The 17,838-nt window shown below is 38.7% G+C and overlaps 1 protein-coding gene across 9 annotated transcripts in view; it reads right to left on the bottom strand.

The window, feature by feature from the left end:
• Positions 1 to 2,318: 2,318 nt before the first annotated feature.
• The window catches only part of GPATCH2L (G-patch domain containing 2 like), a 59,781-nt gene continuing 44,261 nt past the window's right edge, over positions 2,319 to 17,838 (bottom strand). For 3 of the 9 annotated variants that reach the window (XM_002824961.5, XM_054530854.2, XM_054530855.2), the window contains 2 exons: positions 17,440 to 17,534; positions 2,319 to 11,709 (listed from right to left, as the gene is read on the bottom strand). In XM_002824961.5, coding sequence (XP_002825007.1) covers positions 11,549 to 11,709; positions 17,440 to 17,534 — 256 coding nt within the window. In that variant the 3' untranslated portion in view covers positions 2,319 to 11,548. Of the gene's footprint in view, positions 11,710 to 12,053; positions 12,109 to 13,893; positions 15,262 to 17,439; positions 17,535 to 17,838 lie in introns of those variants that run through there. The other 6 variants (XM_063715645.1, XM_024231589.3, XM_054530856.2 and 3 more) reach the window with 4 other exon arrangements.

Genomic DNA, 17,838 nt, shown 5'->3' with positions numbered 1-17,838 from the left:
CTTTAAAAGTATTTAGTCTGTCATGCTAATTGAAATACTTCATTTCTTCTATGACAATTGTTATAGTAGATTTCTTTTGATGTAATTTTTTGGCAAATTATACCTTCCTAGAAAATTATCCATTTAATCCAAGTTTTTAAATTGTTTGCATACAGTTGAGCAAAGTATATTTTATGGCTCTTACTTATTCAGTACCTGGTAATTCTTATTTTGTGTTTGTCTTCTCTTGTAATGTTAGCTAAAATGTTACACATTTTACTACATATTTTAAAAATTAGCTTTAATTCTGTTTCCTCATTTTTCTAATTAATTTTTCTTGATTCTTTTAGCCTGCTTTTAAAAGATTCCTTTTCCTAATATTTTGAGTTATACAACATTTATCCTAGTTTTTAATACACAAATTTTAGGGCAATGAATTTTCCTCTGAGCACTGTTTTATTTGTATCTCAGAGGAACAAGTTTATATTTTAGATATGAAATGCTTTTTTTAATGCTTTGCATTTCCTAATCAACCCAAGAATAGCTGAAGAGCTTAAAAACACTTTGGATTGCAGATGAGCAGTGTTTTCTGGCTTTAATTTATTGCATTTTTTTTTCTGACCACTTATCCTCAAATTCTAAGTTTATTGCATTTTTATCAGCAAATGCCATCTGTTGTTCCTTTTCTCTGTTCTGAAACTTATGTTTTCTGTATGCTCTAATACACAGTCAAATGGGGAAATGTTTCACGGATACTTTAAAGCGTAGTTACCATTTTTAGGGTAAAGTCTAATATGTATCAACTAGATCTTCTGTACCTTATTTAAATCATCCCATGTCCTAGTTTTTTTATCCACTTGATCTGTCATGAATTGACAGAATTGAATTAAAATATCCAGCTAACATTGTATTTTTGTTTCTTCCCGTGTCTCCTGTGGTTTCCAATACATAAATGGTTTTCCATTATTTGGTACACAGATATCTAGAAACATTATTATCTCGTGAGTCACACCCTTTAGCATTATGTCGTGTTTTTTTTTTCAGTTCCTTTTCCCTAAGTTCAACCTTGCCTGATATGCAGACTACAACTCATTTTCTTGTTTGTGTTTGCTTGGTTTACTTTTGCTCAACCTTTCTGATAACATGAAATTAGTGTTTGCTGACATTTTTGCCTTTTATCTACAGATAAGTTTACTTTTATTAATATGACAGGTACATTTGTTCCTATTCTATGGTTTTAGATATCTTTCATTTTTGTGATTTGTTTGGTTGTGCATACATGTTTTTTCTCATAATTAGCAGTCTGAATTTTTCTTCTAGTGATAATCTCTGTAATCATATTTTCATATGATCCCCCTCTATTTCACTAGTCAATATACCTTAATTCTCTACAATGAGCAATGAAAAATTAGTATATTTACCTGTCCTCCCGATACTATTTTAATAATGGAACATAAAAGTCACTTTCTTATTTCTATGTACAAAAGCTAGACTGCATTGCCTAATTTAAAATGCTGGACAGTCAGAAGCTGTTCAGGAAAAATGTTGGCCCAAAACTCACAATTAATTCACTTTTATGCAGTTTCAAAAGGTTTAGCTAACTTTATTTATAGCACGGTATTAATGAGACCAAAATCATGGGATCAGAACTTAGTGTGAGCCAGCAGATTGGTTTTATCCCATGGGCACTTTCTGTAGGCTTAAAATATCAAAGATTGCTAAGGTGTTCAGTCCAAAAGGTGTAAACAGATCAACACAAATTTATTGTCACTACTGAGAAACAAAGCCCAAAAAACTTAACTGGTAGTTGAACAACTTCGTCACTGAAGACCAGTACAAGGAACTAAGTCCATCACATTGTGCATTAAACTCTACTAAGTCGGTGGTTCAAGGGGAATAACCTCAGACTGGTATTATGCTAGAACATGTAATGGAATCAGTCAGCCATGATTCCAAATAAAGCATTACTTCCAATTCAGTTTAACCTAGTTTTAACATGTCAGTAGCTCCCGCCAATAAGTGGGCCTAGCTGTATTTCCTCCGGAAGGTGATCAAGGCAATGCAAATCTGTTCACATCTCAGTTCCAGCTTTGTATACACAATGGGCCAGTTGCAGTAGGGTTTCCATGAATGCACCCTGAGCTTAGCAGAGGAATACTGCAATAGTTCTCCACTCAACAAGTAAGCCAGTATATACAGGACCCTTCACTTCCGGTCTCTTGCCTTCCTCTCTTTGTTCCTCTGTAAGCTTTACATGTGGGCCATATTAAAACACTTGCAGTGCTCTGCACAAACCATGCTCTTACCCTTGGAGGGCTTCATCCACTCTTCTTAACTCCTGCTCATACTTCAGGATTTCATTCAGTTTTTTTTTTTTACTTCTTCCACTGCCCAGTTTGAGTTAAAGTACCCTCCTCCTTGCTGCCAAAATACCCTGTCATTCTTATTTCATTCTACATTGTAATACTTGTTTTTCTGGTCTCTTCCACAGAAGACCATGAACATCATGAGAGCAGGAATGCCGTTCTTCTCTATATACCCAGCTCCTAGCAGAGTGCTTGGCATAAGATGTGTTCTATACACAGCTAATGAATGAAGGGGCATTTCTAAAACCCAAGACTGTTAAGGCAGCTTTTGCTAACAGTCAAAGAAATGTTTACCGAGGTGTTGAAAACAGTCTATCACTAACATTAACATCTCAGAACACATATCCTCCTCGCTTAGGAATCAGTTGTGCCTTGGTACACAAAGGACGATACCTTCTTATTGCCATAGGTTTGCAAGATCTGCAAAATTTCATTGACTTTTCTCTTGCTCTGGTCACTCTCAAGAACAAAACTAGGTTGTTATAAGAGGATGTCACAGAAACCGGCTATCTCCTTTCAATGATGTACACACAGAGAAGGGATGAGCCCATTCACAGTTGCCTGGTAGAGAAACAGCCCACCAGGACAAACAAGTCAATAAAGAGGTCTCATCAGACACTGGCCCATGGCCCAGTGGCCCACAGCTTATGCATATGTACATGCCCTCCAACAGTTCAGTTTGTAAAAAGAGGCAGCAGAGGTATTGGTTGGGAACAGACACTCTTTAACATCAAAGACTTGAATCTGAATCTTGACTGACACTTAATAGATATGTGACTTGAGCAAGTTTGTCTGTAACTACAAGCATATTTCATTGTTTTAAAATGGAGATAAAAGTACCTACCTTTAGAGTTGTTGAATAAGTGAGATGTTTCCAAATGGCAGACCACCAAGTACATATTTGCCATTATTATTATTAGGTACTCTGGACAGGTGCCTAATAGTCTCCAGGATAGTATATCTAAGGGGCCCAGGAGTATCCTGCTTTACAACAGTTACCCTCTTCCCTAAGAGGTCCCTGAGGAGGACTTCACTTCATCAGTGTTCAGTAAATGTTTGTTCAATCAGTGACTGGGGCAATGGTTCTGGTGGACCTTTGTTATTCTTATTGGCTGTCCAGCATCTGAAGTACCTTCCCATGTGTGAGGAAGCTCAACTTTCCAGATAACCTCATTCTGACTTCCTAGCCAGGACACAGGCATATGACTACTAATCAGATCCACCTACCCCGTATTTTGAATCAGAAACTAGTGATTCAAAGACATCAGGAACACACAGGGTCACTTCTGATGAAAGTGGAACCCCAAGTTTCACTGTATTCATAGGGCTAGTACTGATGCCCCAATAAAAAGTTCTTTGATAAAAATCAACATGAAGTTCAAGGCCAAAAAGGCTTGAGGAAGCGAAATTTAAAAATTAACCAGCAGCAGAAAGCCACAGATTAAAGACAGCATTAGGTGGAGGAGCCCCTTTTGGGCACAGGCCCCCTTACCAGTCCAAGACCCTGAAGAGGAGAAAGCAGAAAAGGGAACACAGTCCAGGCCATCTTTTCATAAATAGCAACTCATAAGTAAACAGGAGTGACCCACCTTAGAATCTCACTAATCTAATTAGCAATTCCTCCTACCTCACTGGGCTTGGAGGAGGAACAAGGAAGGTGAGAGAAGGACCAGAGACCTTTAATATGCTTTCCTAGAAGCCTGCAGTAATAAATGTGAATGCTTCACTCTAATCTGTGCTTTTAAGTTGGTGCATTAAGATGGTATGGCAAAGGAACTCACTGGCATACAGGTGTTCACTAAAGTAACGGAGGTGGCGGCAGAGACCGGCATCCAGTCTGCTAGACTGACCTACCAAACAACTCCAGACAAAGTGAGAAAGAGCAAAGAAGTGGGAGAAAAATTAGGAAAGTAGGGTCAGGAAAGGGAACATTCCAAAGAAGGAAGTGGCTATATAGCATCAGTATCATAAAAATCAACCTATGGGCTAAATTTTGACAGTAGAAGTCACTGGTGAATCCAGCAAGAACAGTTTTAATGGTAGCAAGGGTAGCAGCCAGGTTTTAGAGTGGTGGTTCTCAGCCTCAGCTACACTTCTTTTTAACGACTGAAACCCATCCCCACCTCCCCATGCTGATTTAATTGGTCTGTGGTCCAGCCCAGGAATTAGGACTTTTTAAAGCTTCCCAGGTGACCCTAACATGCAGCCAGGGTTAAAAACCACTGCCTCAGTGGACTGCAGAATGGACAGAGTGCAGATAAGGGCAGTATACTTTAGTGGTACTCAGGCTTTCAAAGGGTTGAGGAAAGGTCTTTTGTTTGAAGCAGGAGTATCTGAACATGTTTAAATACAAAGCTGTATGTGCCAGGAGTGTGAGGCTGTAGCTAGATCAAGTCATTTATCAAGGGAGAGGTCCTAGGGCACAGGAAAAGGGATTTGTCTTGGGCAGGACAGGCACTGGCAAGAAGGTAAGGAAGGGTGTGTGTATGGGTGTCTAAGTGGCAAGTTCTGCCAGAGGCTGTTATGTGGTGGGGGAGGGCTGAGATTAACTGCTGAGATTGAGAGAAGGTGGGGGTAAAAGGGTTTAGAATGGCCAGTTTGCAATAAGCTGCTGACAACAGGAGGGAGTTTGAGATCAATACTGAGAGCAATTCAAATCGTTACCATGATTTTGGGGTGGCATCAGTTTGCATGGTCATGAGATTTTTTTTCATGGCCCGCTTGAGGAAGCAAGGTGTAGGACCTATACATAATGAAATGTGTTGATTTTGAGTCAAAGTTATGAAGGCCATCTTTAAGTTCTCTGATATTTTCTTTCCCCTTTCAATTAAGAACATCTGAATGAGGGGGCAGCAAGGGTCAGAACTTTTAGAGAAAGAAAACGTTAACTTATATAATTTACATCTTAAAGCCTTCTAACTTTTCAGTCTCACACCTTGATAATATCTAGTAACACTAACATTTTTGGCCAGAGGTAGTTTTAACTGGTCTTCAAGATGGAAAAGTTGTGTGGTGTTTTAAAAGACTGCAAAAATTGAAATGAGAGCTTAACAGCCTACAGACATGAGTGTGTGAGGAAATGAGAACTCCTAGTATACCTTTGCAAACACAATGAACTCTTTAGCTATGCATATTCCCTGAAAAGACAGAACTTGGATTTCTGGGCTCCGGCAACCAGTTAGGACCCAGCCCAATTAATACAAGTAAAACATGAAGAAAAAATGACCATGGTTTCTTTTCAAAGCCTTAAGATTAGAGTACCATATTCTGAAATGCTGAATCCATGAGTCAGACAGTAACAACAACAAAAAAGCATGACATTGCTATTGGTCTCCAACCCCTGCAGAATTGCCAGTTGAAATCTAAAAAAAGAAAACACGGTGTGATTAAGTGGGATCACAGAAAATTGATTTTTACATGCTCTGAAGTACTGAGATTCAGTTCTAGCAAGAGATTACCAATAACTCAACAGGTATTTATTACATACCTATGTACCCAAGGTGGTTTTATCTTCCTTTTTTTTTTTTCATTTTTATGAGCCGTACTTTAAATGGTTCATCATTATCATGCTGGAAAATACATGATACTTTCCCTTGAAACTAACATCTAATGAACAAATATGGTAAACTCATACCTTACACAAATCATATTTTTACTGCCAATTGTGAAAAATGACTACCATTTGTAGACTAACAATTCATTGTTATATTTTTATCCATTTTTATTATCTATTTTTTGATACAGGGTCTCACTCTGTCACCCAGGCTGGAGTGCAGTGGCCAGATCATGGCTCACTGCACCCTCAACCTCCTGGGCTCGAGTGATCCTCCCGCCTCTGCCTCCCAAGTAGCTGGGACCACAGGCATGCACCACCACAGCCAGCTAATTTTTAAAATTTTTTGTAGAGACAAGGTCTCACTATGTTGCATAGGCTGGTCTTCAACTCCTGCGATAAAGCAATCCTCCTGCCCTGGCCTCCCAAAGTGTTGGGATTATGGACGTGAGTCACCACACCCAGGCTTTATCCATTTTCAAAAGGTTATTTCCATCCACCCAAACATAGCCCTTGATAGCATCCTTTGTCAATTTTTCAAAAAGATCTTTCAGGAGCTTGTAGGGGGAAAAATATGAGAAATAAAGACATTAACAGTTTCTGCAAAGAATTATACAAAAAAAATCTCTTTACTTATGGAGGGAATATGAGAGCACCTCAGAGCTTAGGAGGAAACCAGTCCATTAAAACATCTTTTTAACTGTGGCAAAGCCCATGGTTCTCAAACTTGAGCATGCACCAAAGCCCCCTGGAGGGCTTGTTGAAAGACTGCTGGGCCTTGCGCTGGGAGTTTCGGATTCAGTAGGTCTGGTGAGGGCAAGATGTGCTGATGCTGTTGGCCTAGGGACCACACATTGAGAATTCCTGCTCTAGGCATCTCCCTTTCTCTCCCCGTTGCTTCCCACTTCTCCACCTTGCCAAGATTGCTTCTTTGCTGAATGTCTTCAGGACATGCCCCATTCTTCAATACTGTACTTTAAAATTTTTTTATTCCCTAAATCTGGCAATTTTACCAAGCATTTATGATGTCTACTTGCAGTCATAGAAAAATTTCTTCTTTTGGCCATAAGTTTGTTTTGCTGGACTTGCTAAAAACCCTGTAGTCCATACTCTTCAACAATACTTCTCATCTTCCTTCTTTTTGATGTTGCTGTTTCCGGGCATTTGATGTTCATCTTTTAGAGACGTTAACATAGGAGAAAGCATCTCTGTGCCACTTACATTTAGTTCTGAGTGATGGAACTCAACCATTTTCCTCACCTGTTCCCTCTGTACCAGTTTTCTTCTAAGGGGAGAAATTGTTGCCAGTGACAGTAACTCTGTGACCTTTCACAACAGGAGTGGGAGATAAGGAAATACTGACAAATAAAATTGGCAGCTCAAGCACTAGCAGAGGGAAGCAGCTGACAAGAGCTAACTGCCGTTACCATCCCTCCAACCATCGCATGAACCATGACGTCCTCCAAGCCATGCCTCCAACTAGACTGCATCCACAGCTGCTAGAGTAAGCCACTCTGCTCTCAGCCCAGCTCAGATAAGGTTCACAAGACATATAGGGCACTGAACACAGCTTCTAATGCTGAGATTTTTACATAGTCTTCTCCCCAGGGGGAAAAACCTGTGTGGCTCAGAACCACAGTAATGAAGCCAAAATGAAACAAAGGCCTGAAATCAATCATGCATCACCATCAGGAGCCTTCGCCTGGAGCCAAAGTGGAGAACCCATCGCATCAGCAATGACTGTGCCAGCCTAGTTCCTTTGTCTCAACACTGTATCTTTTTCAATTCCAAGTGACTTTAATGATAACTCTGCAGCAACAGAACTTCCCAGGCTATATTATAGGTATATAGATACAGCTACAGTGTCTCTAACTCCAAAATGCAAGGCTATTATCAATCTATTTGGAAGTCATAACTAGTCACTTATCCAAGGTGTTGTGCTTTACTTAATAAAGGATGCTACAAGCATCATAGACTAAGATGATTTATTTCAGCTTTTGGCCATTTTGCTACAAAAATAGCCTTGTTAGTAGCCTATTTCATAGCCCAGCAATGTCCTCTTAAATTTCGAATCGCATTTGATTTCTAAACAATTCAAGGCTAAATGTGGCCTATTTTCCAACCACACACCACTCAGTAAAAATTATACTCAGCCCCCTCCAAATCTGGTACCAGGTAAACAAGCTACTAATTTCTTTTTATTATTTCTTACCAAGAGACAACAGAAGGCCGGGCATGGTGGCTCGCACCTATTATTACAACACCTGGGGAGGCTGAGGCAGGAAGATTCCTTGAGGTTCGAGTTCAAGACCAGCATAAGCAACAGAGCAAGACCCCATCTCTCCAAAAACTTAAAAAATTAGCCAGGCGTGGTGGCACACTTCCACAGTCCTCACAACTCACGAGGCTGAGGCAGGAGGATGACTTGAGCTTACGAGTTCAAGGTTACAGTGAGCTATGAACACATCACTGCACTCTAGCCTGAGTGACAGATCAAGAACCTTTCTCTAGGAAACAACAACAACAACAACAACAACAACAAAAGGCAACACAAGAAAGAGTTTTGTTCCTTTAAAATACTGCATCTGAAAAATAATCTAAAATTCCCTTAAACTCATAATTAAAACTAACTTTTTATTAATGATCCTCACAGAAGCAGATAATGTTCTGACTTCTGCCCATCGTGGAAAACACACAAAATTAGGATTCAGACAGGCCATTTGTGTAGCCAGCTGGGAAAAATCAGAACCCTGAAATAAATAAAAACTGTTTAACTCAGCTTCAGTTATTACTTTTGAGCAGATCAAATACATGAGCTCAAGGATCATCCTCAAAGTCACATTTCAGAGTTTTTTCACTGATTACAAAACCTGATTTTTGAAACTACGTAACTTCTTTGAAAGATAATAGATTTTTCTTAACTTATGACATTATACACTGTGCCGCATATAAAGAAACTTCAAGATTCAAAATACACTCATTTCTAAGGCTATCCTCTGGAATTGGTTAATACAGAAAGCAAGCAGAATACGTCGATTAATAATTCCTTAAACATGCACATACAGCACCTTAAAATGAGGAGCACAATTTACAACCCTGTGTTGGAAAGTATTTGTGTGCTTAATATTCTATTCTCTCAGGCAATTAATTTTCTCCCCATTTATTACAGGTAGATGTTGCATTCTTGGGTAATCCCTGTTGAAAGTATTCAAAATGTGTAGAAAAGCATGCCCAAGAAAGATAATAAATATTCATGGTATACTGTTTCATAAATAAGCATCTCAGACTGACTCAGTTCTATCACTGAAAAACAAGAGATTATAACCCAGGGCAGAGAAAATCTGAAAGTCTGGGATTCTAGTCCTGGCTTAGTTATGTGATTTGGAGCAAGTCACTCAACTCTGTGGCTGTTTTCATCTCCTTAAAATGGCATGACTTCGTAGAGATGTTTGAAATGTAAATAATGTTGTATATAAAAATTATTTTTAATCATAGGTAGAAAGGCGGACTATTAGGCAACAAGTTATATAGAAAAAATGTGGGAACACCTTGGCCACCTGACCTTTGGAGGTTTTCACTAATAGGCCATGACCATGGGACCAATCACTGCATGAGTCATAGAGCTTGACACAAACAAAAAATTATGTCCACAGATTTCTCTCAAACCCAACCAAGTATGTTAAAAATATATGCCATGGGTCACTATGGTGACAATGCACATGACAACAAAATCTAACCTCATCACTAAAACAATTCAGTGGTACCATTTTATATTCAACAGACATTATATTTTCTATACTTCTATGGGTGCAGCCCACAGGGAAGGGAAGTGCAGCCTGGGAAGTCCCTGTAAGCACACACACTGCTGCATGAGAGCCAGGGGTGACTCAGAGGCATGCTGGGCCAGCTTCAGCACTCTCCCATCCCATCATCTCCAACCCTGTAAGCACACACACTGCTGCATGAGAACCAGAGGCAACTAAGAGGCATGGTGCGCCAGCTTCAGCACTCTCCCACACTACTGCATGAGAACCAGGGGTGGAACGTCCCTGTGAGCACACACACTGCTGTGTGAGAACCAGAGGCGACTCACGGGCATGCTGGGCTGGTTTCAGCACCTTCCCATCCCATCATCTCCACCTGCTCTCCCTCTACCATATTCCTGATTATGAACAATTGACATGTTCTCAGTCTTAAAGTGCCATGTAAACTTAGCTTCAAGTCCCCTTTTCCAACTAGATTCATGCCCACTCACCTCCCTTCGATAAAGAAATCTGGAGTTTCCATTGATAAGGACTATAATTTTAAAAGGGAATATGATAAAGCAACCCATCATTACACTTCGTATGGGAAACAGGGGCAATCGCACTTTGGGGGAAGGAGTTGCTGCCCCATTCAGCACCTATTTAAGACAGAAAATAAGTAGGTGCATGAGTGGGAGTCCCTCTACAATGTGACCAGAGCAGGAAGCACTTCACCAAGAGCTTCTATGTATTTCAGAGTAAACACACTCATTGGTATGAAAAAAAGAGCCCTTCTGTCAGCCAGGCCCCTGAATGAATGACAGACACTCCTGATAATACTTTCTAGAAAGCGTGGCTTCTCTCCAGCAGCTCCAGGCCATCACTTATTTCTCATTTTGACAAAGTAGCATCCAACTTCAGGCACGACTGTATATATAACTCCACATGCAGCTGAGCCATCATAAACACGCCAAGTATAAAGCCATGTCAAAAAGACATTTTACCTCCCCAAAGCATGGCCCCAAGAAGCCATTATTATAATAGAGTATGAATTTCTGCTGCAGGTTATTAACCTATAATACTAACAATAAAGTCCTGCTTAGGACATAAAGGCTCACACTGGGATATGAAGTAGTAAGACACAATCCACTGACTATTTTAAATTTGCTGTACACCTAAACCATCTTCTCCATTACATCAATCTGTGTGTGTGTGTGTATATATACACACGTCCTCTTTCAGTAGAACATAAACTCTGAAGATGAGGTAAAATACAATACAGCTGCTGCTGATGATGAGCTGTCTGAGTTTCTGCAGACAATCTGCAAAAAAATGGAAGTTCTCAAGGCCCAGTTGCTGGTGTCTCTTTTGAGGCCCCAAAACTTGGTTGATTTATCTTATTGGCACTCTGCGTGAATCAAGAGTAGGCTCAAAGGCAAGCCTTATCTCCTACGAACACAATTCCATACAGGCCTCAACTCAGTATTTAAATTTGTTTGGAACTGGCTACAAATTTGGAACTTCCTCAAATGATATTAAAAGCTCTACACAAAAGGTATACAGAAGCAGTTACTGGTTTTTCAAGAACAAAGACAACTGCAAAAAAGCAACAGCTCCGTAAATGGAGCTGTAGTAAATGTTGAGACAGCAATAACAAGGTAACAAATAAAGCAGAGGATGACCTTTTTGTAAAAAATTGCTGCCTCAATATTTTACTATTAAAAAAAAAGATTCCCACAACATGATCTTCTGAGAGAAAGAATCCACTGCTGTGTTTGAAAGAGGAGTTGGTTCTGGTGGTGAAAGGACTGGGAATGTCGATTAAGATATGCAAGACTATCTAACACAAAGTCCAACATTTGCTTCAGCAACACCCAGTCAGCTCCTGGAGGGTGAAGTCTTGCTTTCTAGCTGTATCCAGGGCTCTTTTCTTGTGGCATTTTAAAAAATGTAGCAGTAGTTGCGTCTGTGGCTTTCTCTGCTGCAGAGGTCCTCACCAACCACTCAGAGCTGGGTGACTTGGGGGCTTGTGATGCTGGTGTGGTTGGCTCCACTGCATCCATGTGAACTAGTAAGGTGACAATAGAGAGGAGCAAAAACATCAAGGGGAGATAAATTAGAATAAGACAAATTAGAATGAGAGATACTTAGAAACAAAATTTTCTTAATCCTTATACTTCATGTCCTAGTAACCCAAGTGGCCACATAAGGTACCTCTTTTTTCTCTACAAAAAAGTAAAGACAAGATTTAAATAAGATAGTATTTCCTAATCTGAGAAAATGGGTTCAATTGAACAAATAAATAAATTCAGTAGCACACATTCATAATGTAGTAAAAATCACTTATTAAGTACTTATGTGTGTATTACTTAAACAATGAATACTCATGATCTTGTTAATGCAAACACTTACTCATAGATACTCATAGAGATGACTCATAGTGATCTCCACTTTCTAGATCAGGGAGCTAAGGTATAGAGAGATCAGATAAATTGTTCAGGGATAAAACAGAGCTGGTTAAATATCAAGATTCAAGCACAGATACTGGACTCTAAACCCCACGTTCTTCCTGCCACAACCCATGCCTCCGATAGGGCAGTGTTACCAATAAATATATATTATACAACAAGGAAAATGGTAGAAAAAGAGTATAATCAGGCCCAATATTTTTCAATAAGATCACTAAAGACATTCTGGACAGGAGACATGGCTTGTGCAGGGCTGTCTTGTATACTTCAGAACACTTACCGATCTGGATCCTATCTGCTGAATGCCAGGAACACTCCCCAGTCATTGCGACAAACAAACATTTACTTCACATTTCCAAATGCCCCTGAGTGGAATGGCACAAACCACCATCATCTCTACCCACTCTGCTGAGAACAAATATATACTAAAATATGGCAAAATCTAGAAAAGTTTGGATTTTACCCTGTCACCCAATAATTCCACTCCCAGAAATGTAACCTAGAACAGTAATTTTCAAATTGTGGGTCACAAAATCAATTTAGTGGGTCATGGCCATTACTTTTTTTTCTCAATGAAAAAAATAGAAAGTATCAGCGTGCACCCAGGATTTATTTCAGATTTACATGTACAACCAACACACATATTCAAACATGAATTTCTTATTGTGGGCTAATGTAAAAATATCTTGAAAGCTGTAACTCTATATACAAGAGTTTCTTGAGGGCAACAGCTTTCAAACATTTTGGAACTTCACCACAGCAGCAGAAAATACATTTGACAACTCAAATCTCTCTCTTTTTCTCTCTCATACACACATACTCACAACAAACCCAGGCACATATACTCACTCATATTTAACTGGTAAGAAATTTCAAAAAACTATACCTACATGGTCACCAAACTGCAGTGAAAAAAGCACTACCCTAGAAAAACTTTTTTTTTGCTATTTTTTATTATAATAAAATATACATAAAATTTGCTATCTTATCCATTTTTAACTGTACAGTTCAGTCGCATTAAGTACATTCACACTGTTGTGTAACTGTCACCACTATTTATCACCAGGACTTTTTCATCATCTCAAATGGAAACTCTGTACCCATTAAACAATAACTCCCCCCATTTCCCTCTTCCCCTAGCCCCTGGCAACCACTATTTTCCTTTCTGTTTCTATGAATTTGACTATTCTAGTAGCTTATAAAAGTGGAATCACACAATATTTCTCCTTTTGTGTCTAACTTATTTGACTTAGCAAATGTCTTCATCCAATTTGTAGCACGTGGCAGAGTTTCATTCTGAATAAGAAAGGCTTTCAATGGAATATTCCATACATAATATTCCATTGTGTATATACAGCACATTGTGTTCATCCATTCATCCAGCAATGTTTCCACCTTGCTGGATGTTGTTTCCACCTTGGCGACTGCAAATAATGCTGCTGTAAACAAAGGTGTGCAAAAATCTATTTTGAGTCTCTGCTTTTCATTCTTTTGGGTACATGCACAGAAACAGAACTGCTGGATCATACGGTAGTTTTATGTTTAATTTTTTGAGGAACTGTTTTTTACATGCTGTTTTCCACAGCAACGCACAATTTTACCTTCCTACAAGCACTACGCAAGGGTTCCAATTTCTCCACATCCGCACCAACACCTGATGTTCTCTGTTTTTTGATATAGCCATCCTAATGAGCAGGAAGTGGCCTAAAAGAATGTTTGATTTGTTCTCTCAGAGAACAGTGCAGTATTTTCCATAATAGCATAAAACAGGAATACAATCCAAATGTTCATCAAGAACATTTAATTATATAGCATATTAATCATATTCATACAATAGAATACCATATACATGGCAGTTAAAACATAGATTTTGGCAAGGCAAAGCATAACTGAATCTCAAAAACAGAACCCGGTGAAAGCTGCAACAAAAAATATGACATACTTTGATTTCATATATACAAGGTTCAAAAACACAAAACTGGACAATATATTGCTGAAGATACATATGTCTGCTAAAACTACTTGAAAAAAACAAAAGAATGACAAATGATAAAAAAACAATCAGAATAACTTTTACCTCTGAGGAGAGCAGCATGAAGATTTTTAAAGATTTTAACTTTTTAAAACTTTTAAACTTTTTAAAAAAGAAAATTTTAACTTTTTCTTAAAGTGAATGGTAGGTACATGGATATTTGCTGTATTTTATTTACTCCTTACGTATCTGCTATAAATGTTCTTTTATACCCATTCAATATTTACTAAGAAACATGTTGAATTTTAAAAAAACATTTAAACTTTAAAAAGACACAGTGGGCAATAAGAATTTGCCCTATGACTCCCGAGAAAAGGGACATCCTAAAATGGAACTACTGAATCCAACCATGTGGTTACAATATATCAGGAATCACTCTGTTTCAACTTTAAGATTCTATTAATTTATTCTTACAACAAATAACCAGTGGGTTTATTCTATGGGCTAGGTATTCATTTAGATGCTAGGGGCACAGTAGTGAGCAAAACAGATAAGCAGTCCCGCTCTTGTGAATGCATCTGACAATACATTTGACAATTCAAATCTCTCTCTCTCTCTCTCTCTCACTCTCATATCACTGACCCAGTATTTGAAACCTGATGTAACTAATTAACAGATTAACTATTAGGTACCCTTCTGAATGATACTCTAAGCACACATATCCTATCCCAGAAAGAGAAAGGTCAGAAAAAGTTTTTGGGATAGCTAAAATATACTCACACAAATAGCTGGGTTCTCAACAGAATTTCTGATCACCTCAATTCCGCTTTATCAAAAGGCATGTGTTTACTTTTTAAAGGATTGGAATCTGCATGCCAATGGCTCTGATCTACCATTCTGATGAAGAAAATCATTTCAAGAAAATGAAGTCTGGTTTTCATCTGGGTTTATTATGTTTTTTACAGCTACTTAGTCTCAAATTTTGGAGAAGATAATCCATTTTTTTTCTTTTCTGACTACATTCTTTAAAAGCATATTCAGCTAGTTCACTTCAGCATGAGGGAGACACTTGCAGGGAAATCCCTGTTCTGGTGTATCAAGTCTCAGAAGCAGGTTAGCATGCTTGCTCACTAAGATCCAGGGTGTGGTTCTGTGCACTAGACACCTGCATGCTAGAAAGCTGTAAAGGAGGGAGAATGAAGATACAAAGAAAATAAAGGTGCTACACTTTCAAGATGGGTCTATTTAACAATCCTATGGTCATTTACAGTCTTTTTCCTTGGCCTTTTGTTACTATTAGTACAAAGACATGTTGTTTCTTCCTGCTCTTCACCTCTCTAGCCTTATTAGTATCTTTAAATTCAGTCAATTTCAACTCAAAACTTTCTACCACTGGGGGAGGGGAAAAAGGGAAAAGATTTGTGGCTGCATGTTTAAGAAAGAAGCTGAATTCATCACAGTGACAGGGGAGAGTGTTGGCAGAGATCTGAGCTATTTATTCTTTTAGGAAAATCCTATAACGAATGACACAAGGAAGCCTCTATCTGCAGTCTTGTTCATCATACTGGTGAAGAGTCTGATAACAGATGTATGCAGTAGCATGATTTAGTGCCAGGAGCTGGCCCCTGATGTGTATTAATACAGCGGCAAAGCGGAACGCACCTCTCTTCATCATTCATTCCTATAAAAGAGGTGGAATCCGAGATGGCCCGATGTTAGGCAGAGCAAGCCCATTTGTTCTACTGACTGATGGCACAGACTCAGGCTATGTCCTTCACCTCCATGGGGCACTCAGGTTGTGGGTAGAAAAAAAGAAAATGCTCAGTGAAGCAGGGCTTAGTCAACAAGTGAGAGGAGAGGAGCTGGGCTCAGGAGGGGAAATGTTTAATGCCCAAGTCTTGTTTAATACCCACCCCTACACACGTACATTTCCCAACCTGAATATGGAACAAGGATTTTAAACTCTTCCCAGTGGTTCCTCTCTTACAAACAATTAAAAGCTAAAAATAGAAGCTAGATATTAAGGAGAAAAAAAAAAAACAAAAAGATAAAAGAGGGGTGGTTTTCTTTTAATGCTTCCAATACCACAGACTGAATGAGGATCTGAGTTTTGATGCGCAGTCATAGTCTGGACTTGATCTTGTTATATATAAAAAGAAGAACACCTGCAGGACAGCTCTAGAGTCACAAGGAAACTGGTCTGATCTTGGCTGTGCAGTTTATCAACGATGTGACCTCAGGGAAGTGATTTAAGCCTTGGTTTTCTCATGTGTAAATTGGGAATAAAAACAGCATCTACCTTATTAAGGCTGTTGCAAAGATTAGGTGAAATAATGTTTACAAACTGCTCAGTTCAGAGCCTGGCCATGTGGAAAGCACTGAAAAAAAAAAGTACTATAATCATCAGACCTGTGATGAAGATTGTCCAGTATGAACCACCATCAAGCAGACTTCCCTTAACCTTACTAAGTTAAGGTAGAGGATAGGGCTTCCTCCCCATCTGTGTGAGGTTTACTCTCTATTCAGCTATCAACTGTTCTGATTTATACAATAGGTAGTATTTTCTAAAGAAAATAAAATATTCAATGGTATCTTCAATATCCAGTTTTCTCACTGAAATATTAATAAATACATAACTCTCCCCTTTTTTTCATTGAAGGATAACAGACACACAGTGAAGGACATCAATCCTAAGTGCACAGCTCCAGATTCTACCTATGTAAGCAGCCACACACCCCCACTAAGTTCATCATATGGAGCACTGCCAACAGCCCAGAGGGCTTCTTCGTGCCCTCTCTTGGTCACTGCTCCCCACCAAAGAGAAGCACTATTTTGGCTTCTACCAATTAGTATTAGTTTTGTTAAAAAAAAAAAAAAAAAAAAAAACTGAAAAGTTTTAGCCTAAAAAATTGTTTTTAATTAGGAATGTCATGACCAGTAAAATATTAGCATTCTACTTATAAAAGCAGTAAGAATGTACTGTACTGTATGCAAAATAAGAAAGTAAATAACCCCATGTGACTGCCTGACTGAACTGCCACTTCACCTGGACTTTCATTAACATGGACCTAATTTCCTGTCTGTGCTAAAACAAAAGCTCAGATGACTGGAGATTGCTGATAGTGGAATATAGGGTTTCCAACTCTAGATAGCCATGTAACAGTGAAAAAGCACAGACTTCAGAGTCAGTGAGAACTAGGCTAATTATTTCTTGTAGTCTCAGTTTTCCCATGTAAAGTGGGAATAAAATGACCTACACTATCGCAAACATTACATGAAAAGGTATACAAAACACCACACATAATTTAGTGCCTGACACACGGTACATGTTCAATAAATGATAACTGCATGTAATCACCTGCACTGGGGCTAGACAAAGATGCTGTGGCCACTGGTTTCCGCTTCCTCTTGATGTCACGTGAACATGGTGGTCCCCAATGTACATTTGCCTGTCTGCAGATGTAAGAAGAAGAAAAATGGTTTGAACTTTTTAATTCTTATTGTAAGACATTACATGTAGCCCAGATTACATCCTTAACCCATTACAAACATAAACAAAATGGGAACCATCTTTTGCCATTAAGCATTGGGACAACATTATTCAGAATTAATAATAACTCACTCGTTATCCACAATACACACCCATTCTAAACTTTTTACCTGATTTCAGTGTAGCAGAGATTCAAGATTAATTTCAATAAATATGTGTTGCATTACATGCTTATTTTTATACAATTATTTTTCATAAATCTGTAAC

The sequence above is a fragment of the Pongo abelii genome, chromosome 15 (genome assembly GCF_028885655.2).
Source record: "Pongo abelii isolate AG06213 chromosome 15, NHGRI_mPonAbe1-v2.0_pri, whole genome shotgun sequence".
Taxonomy (NCBI): Eukaryota; Metazoa; Chordata; class Mammalia; order Primates; family Hominidae; genus Pongo; species Pongo abelii.
This window is presented reverse-complemented; position numbering and strand designations above follow the sequence as displayed.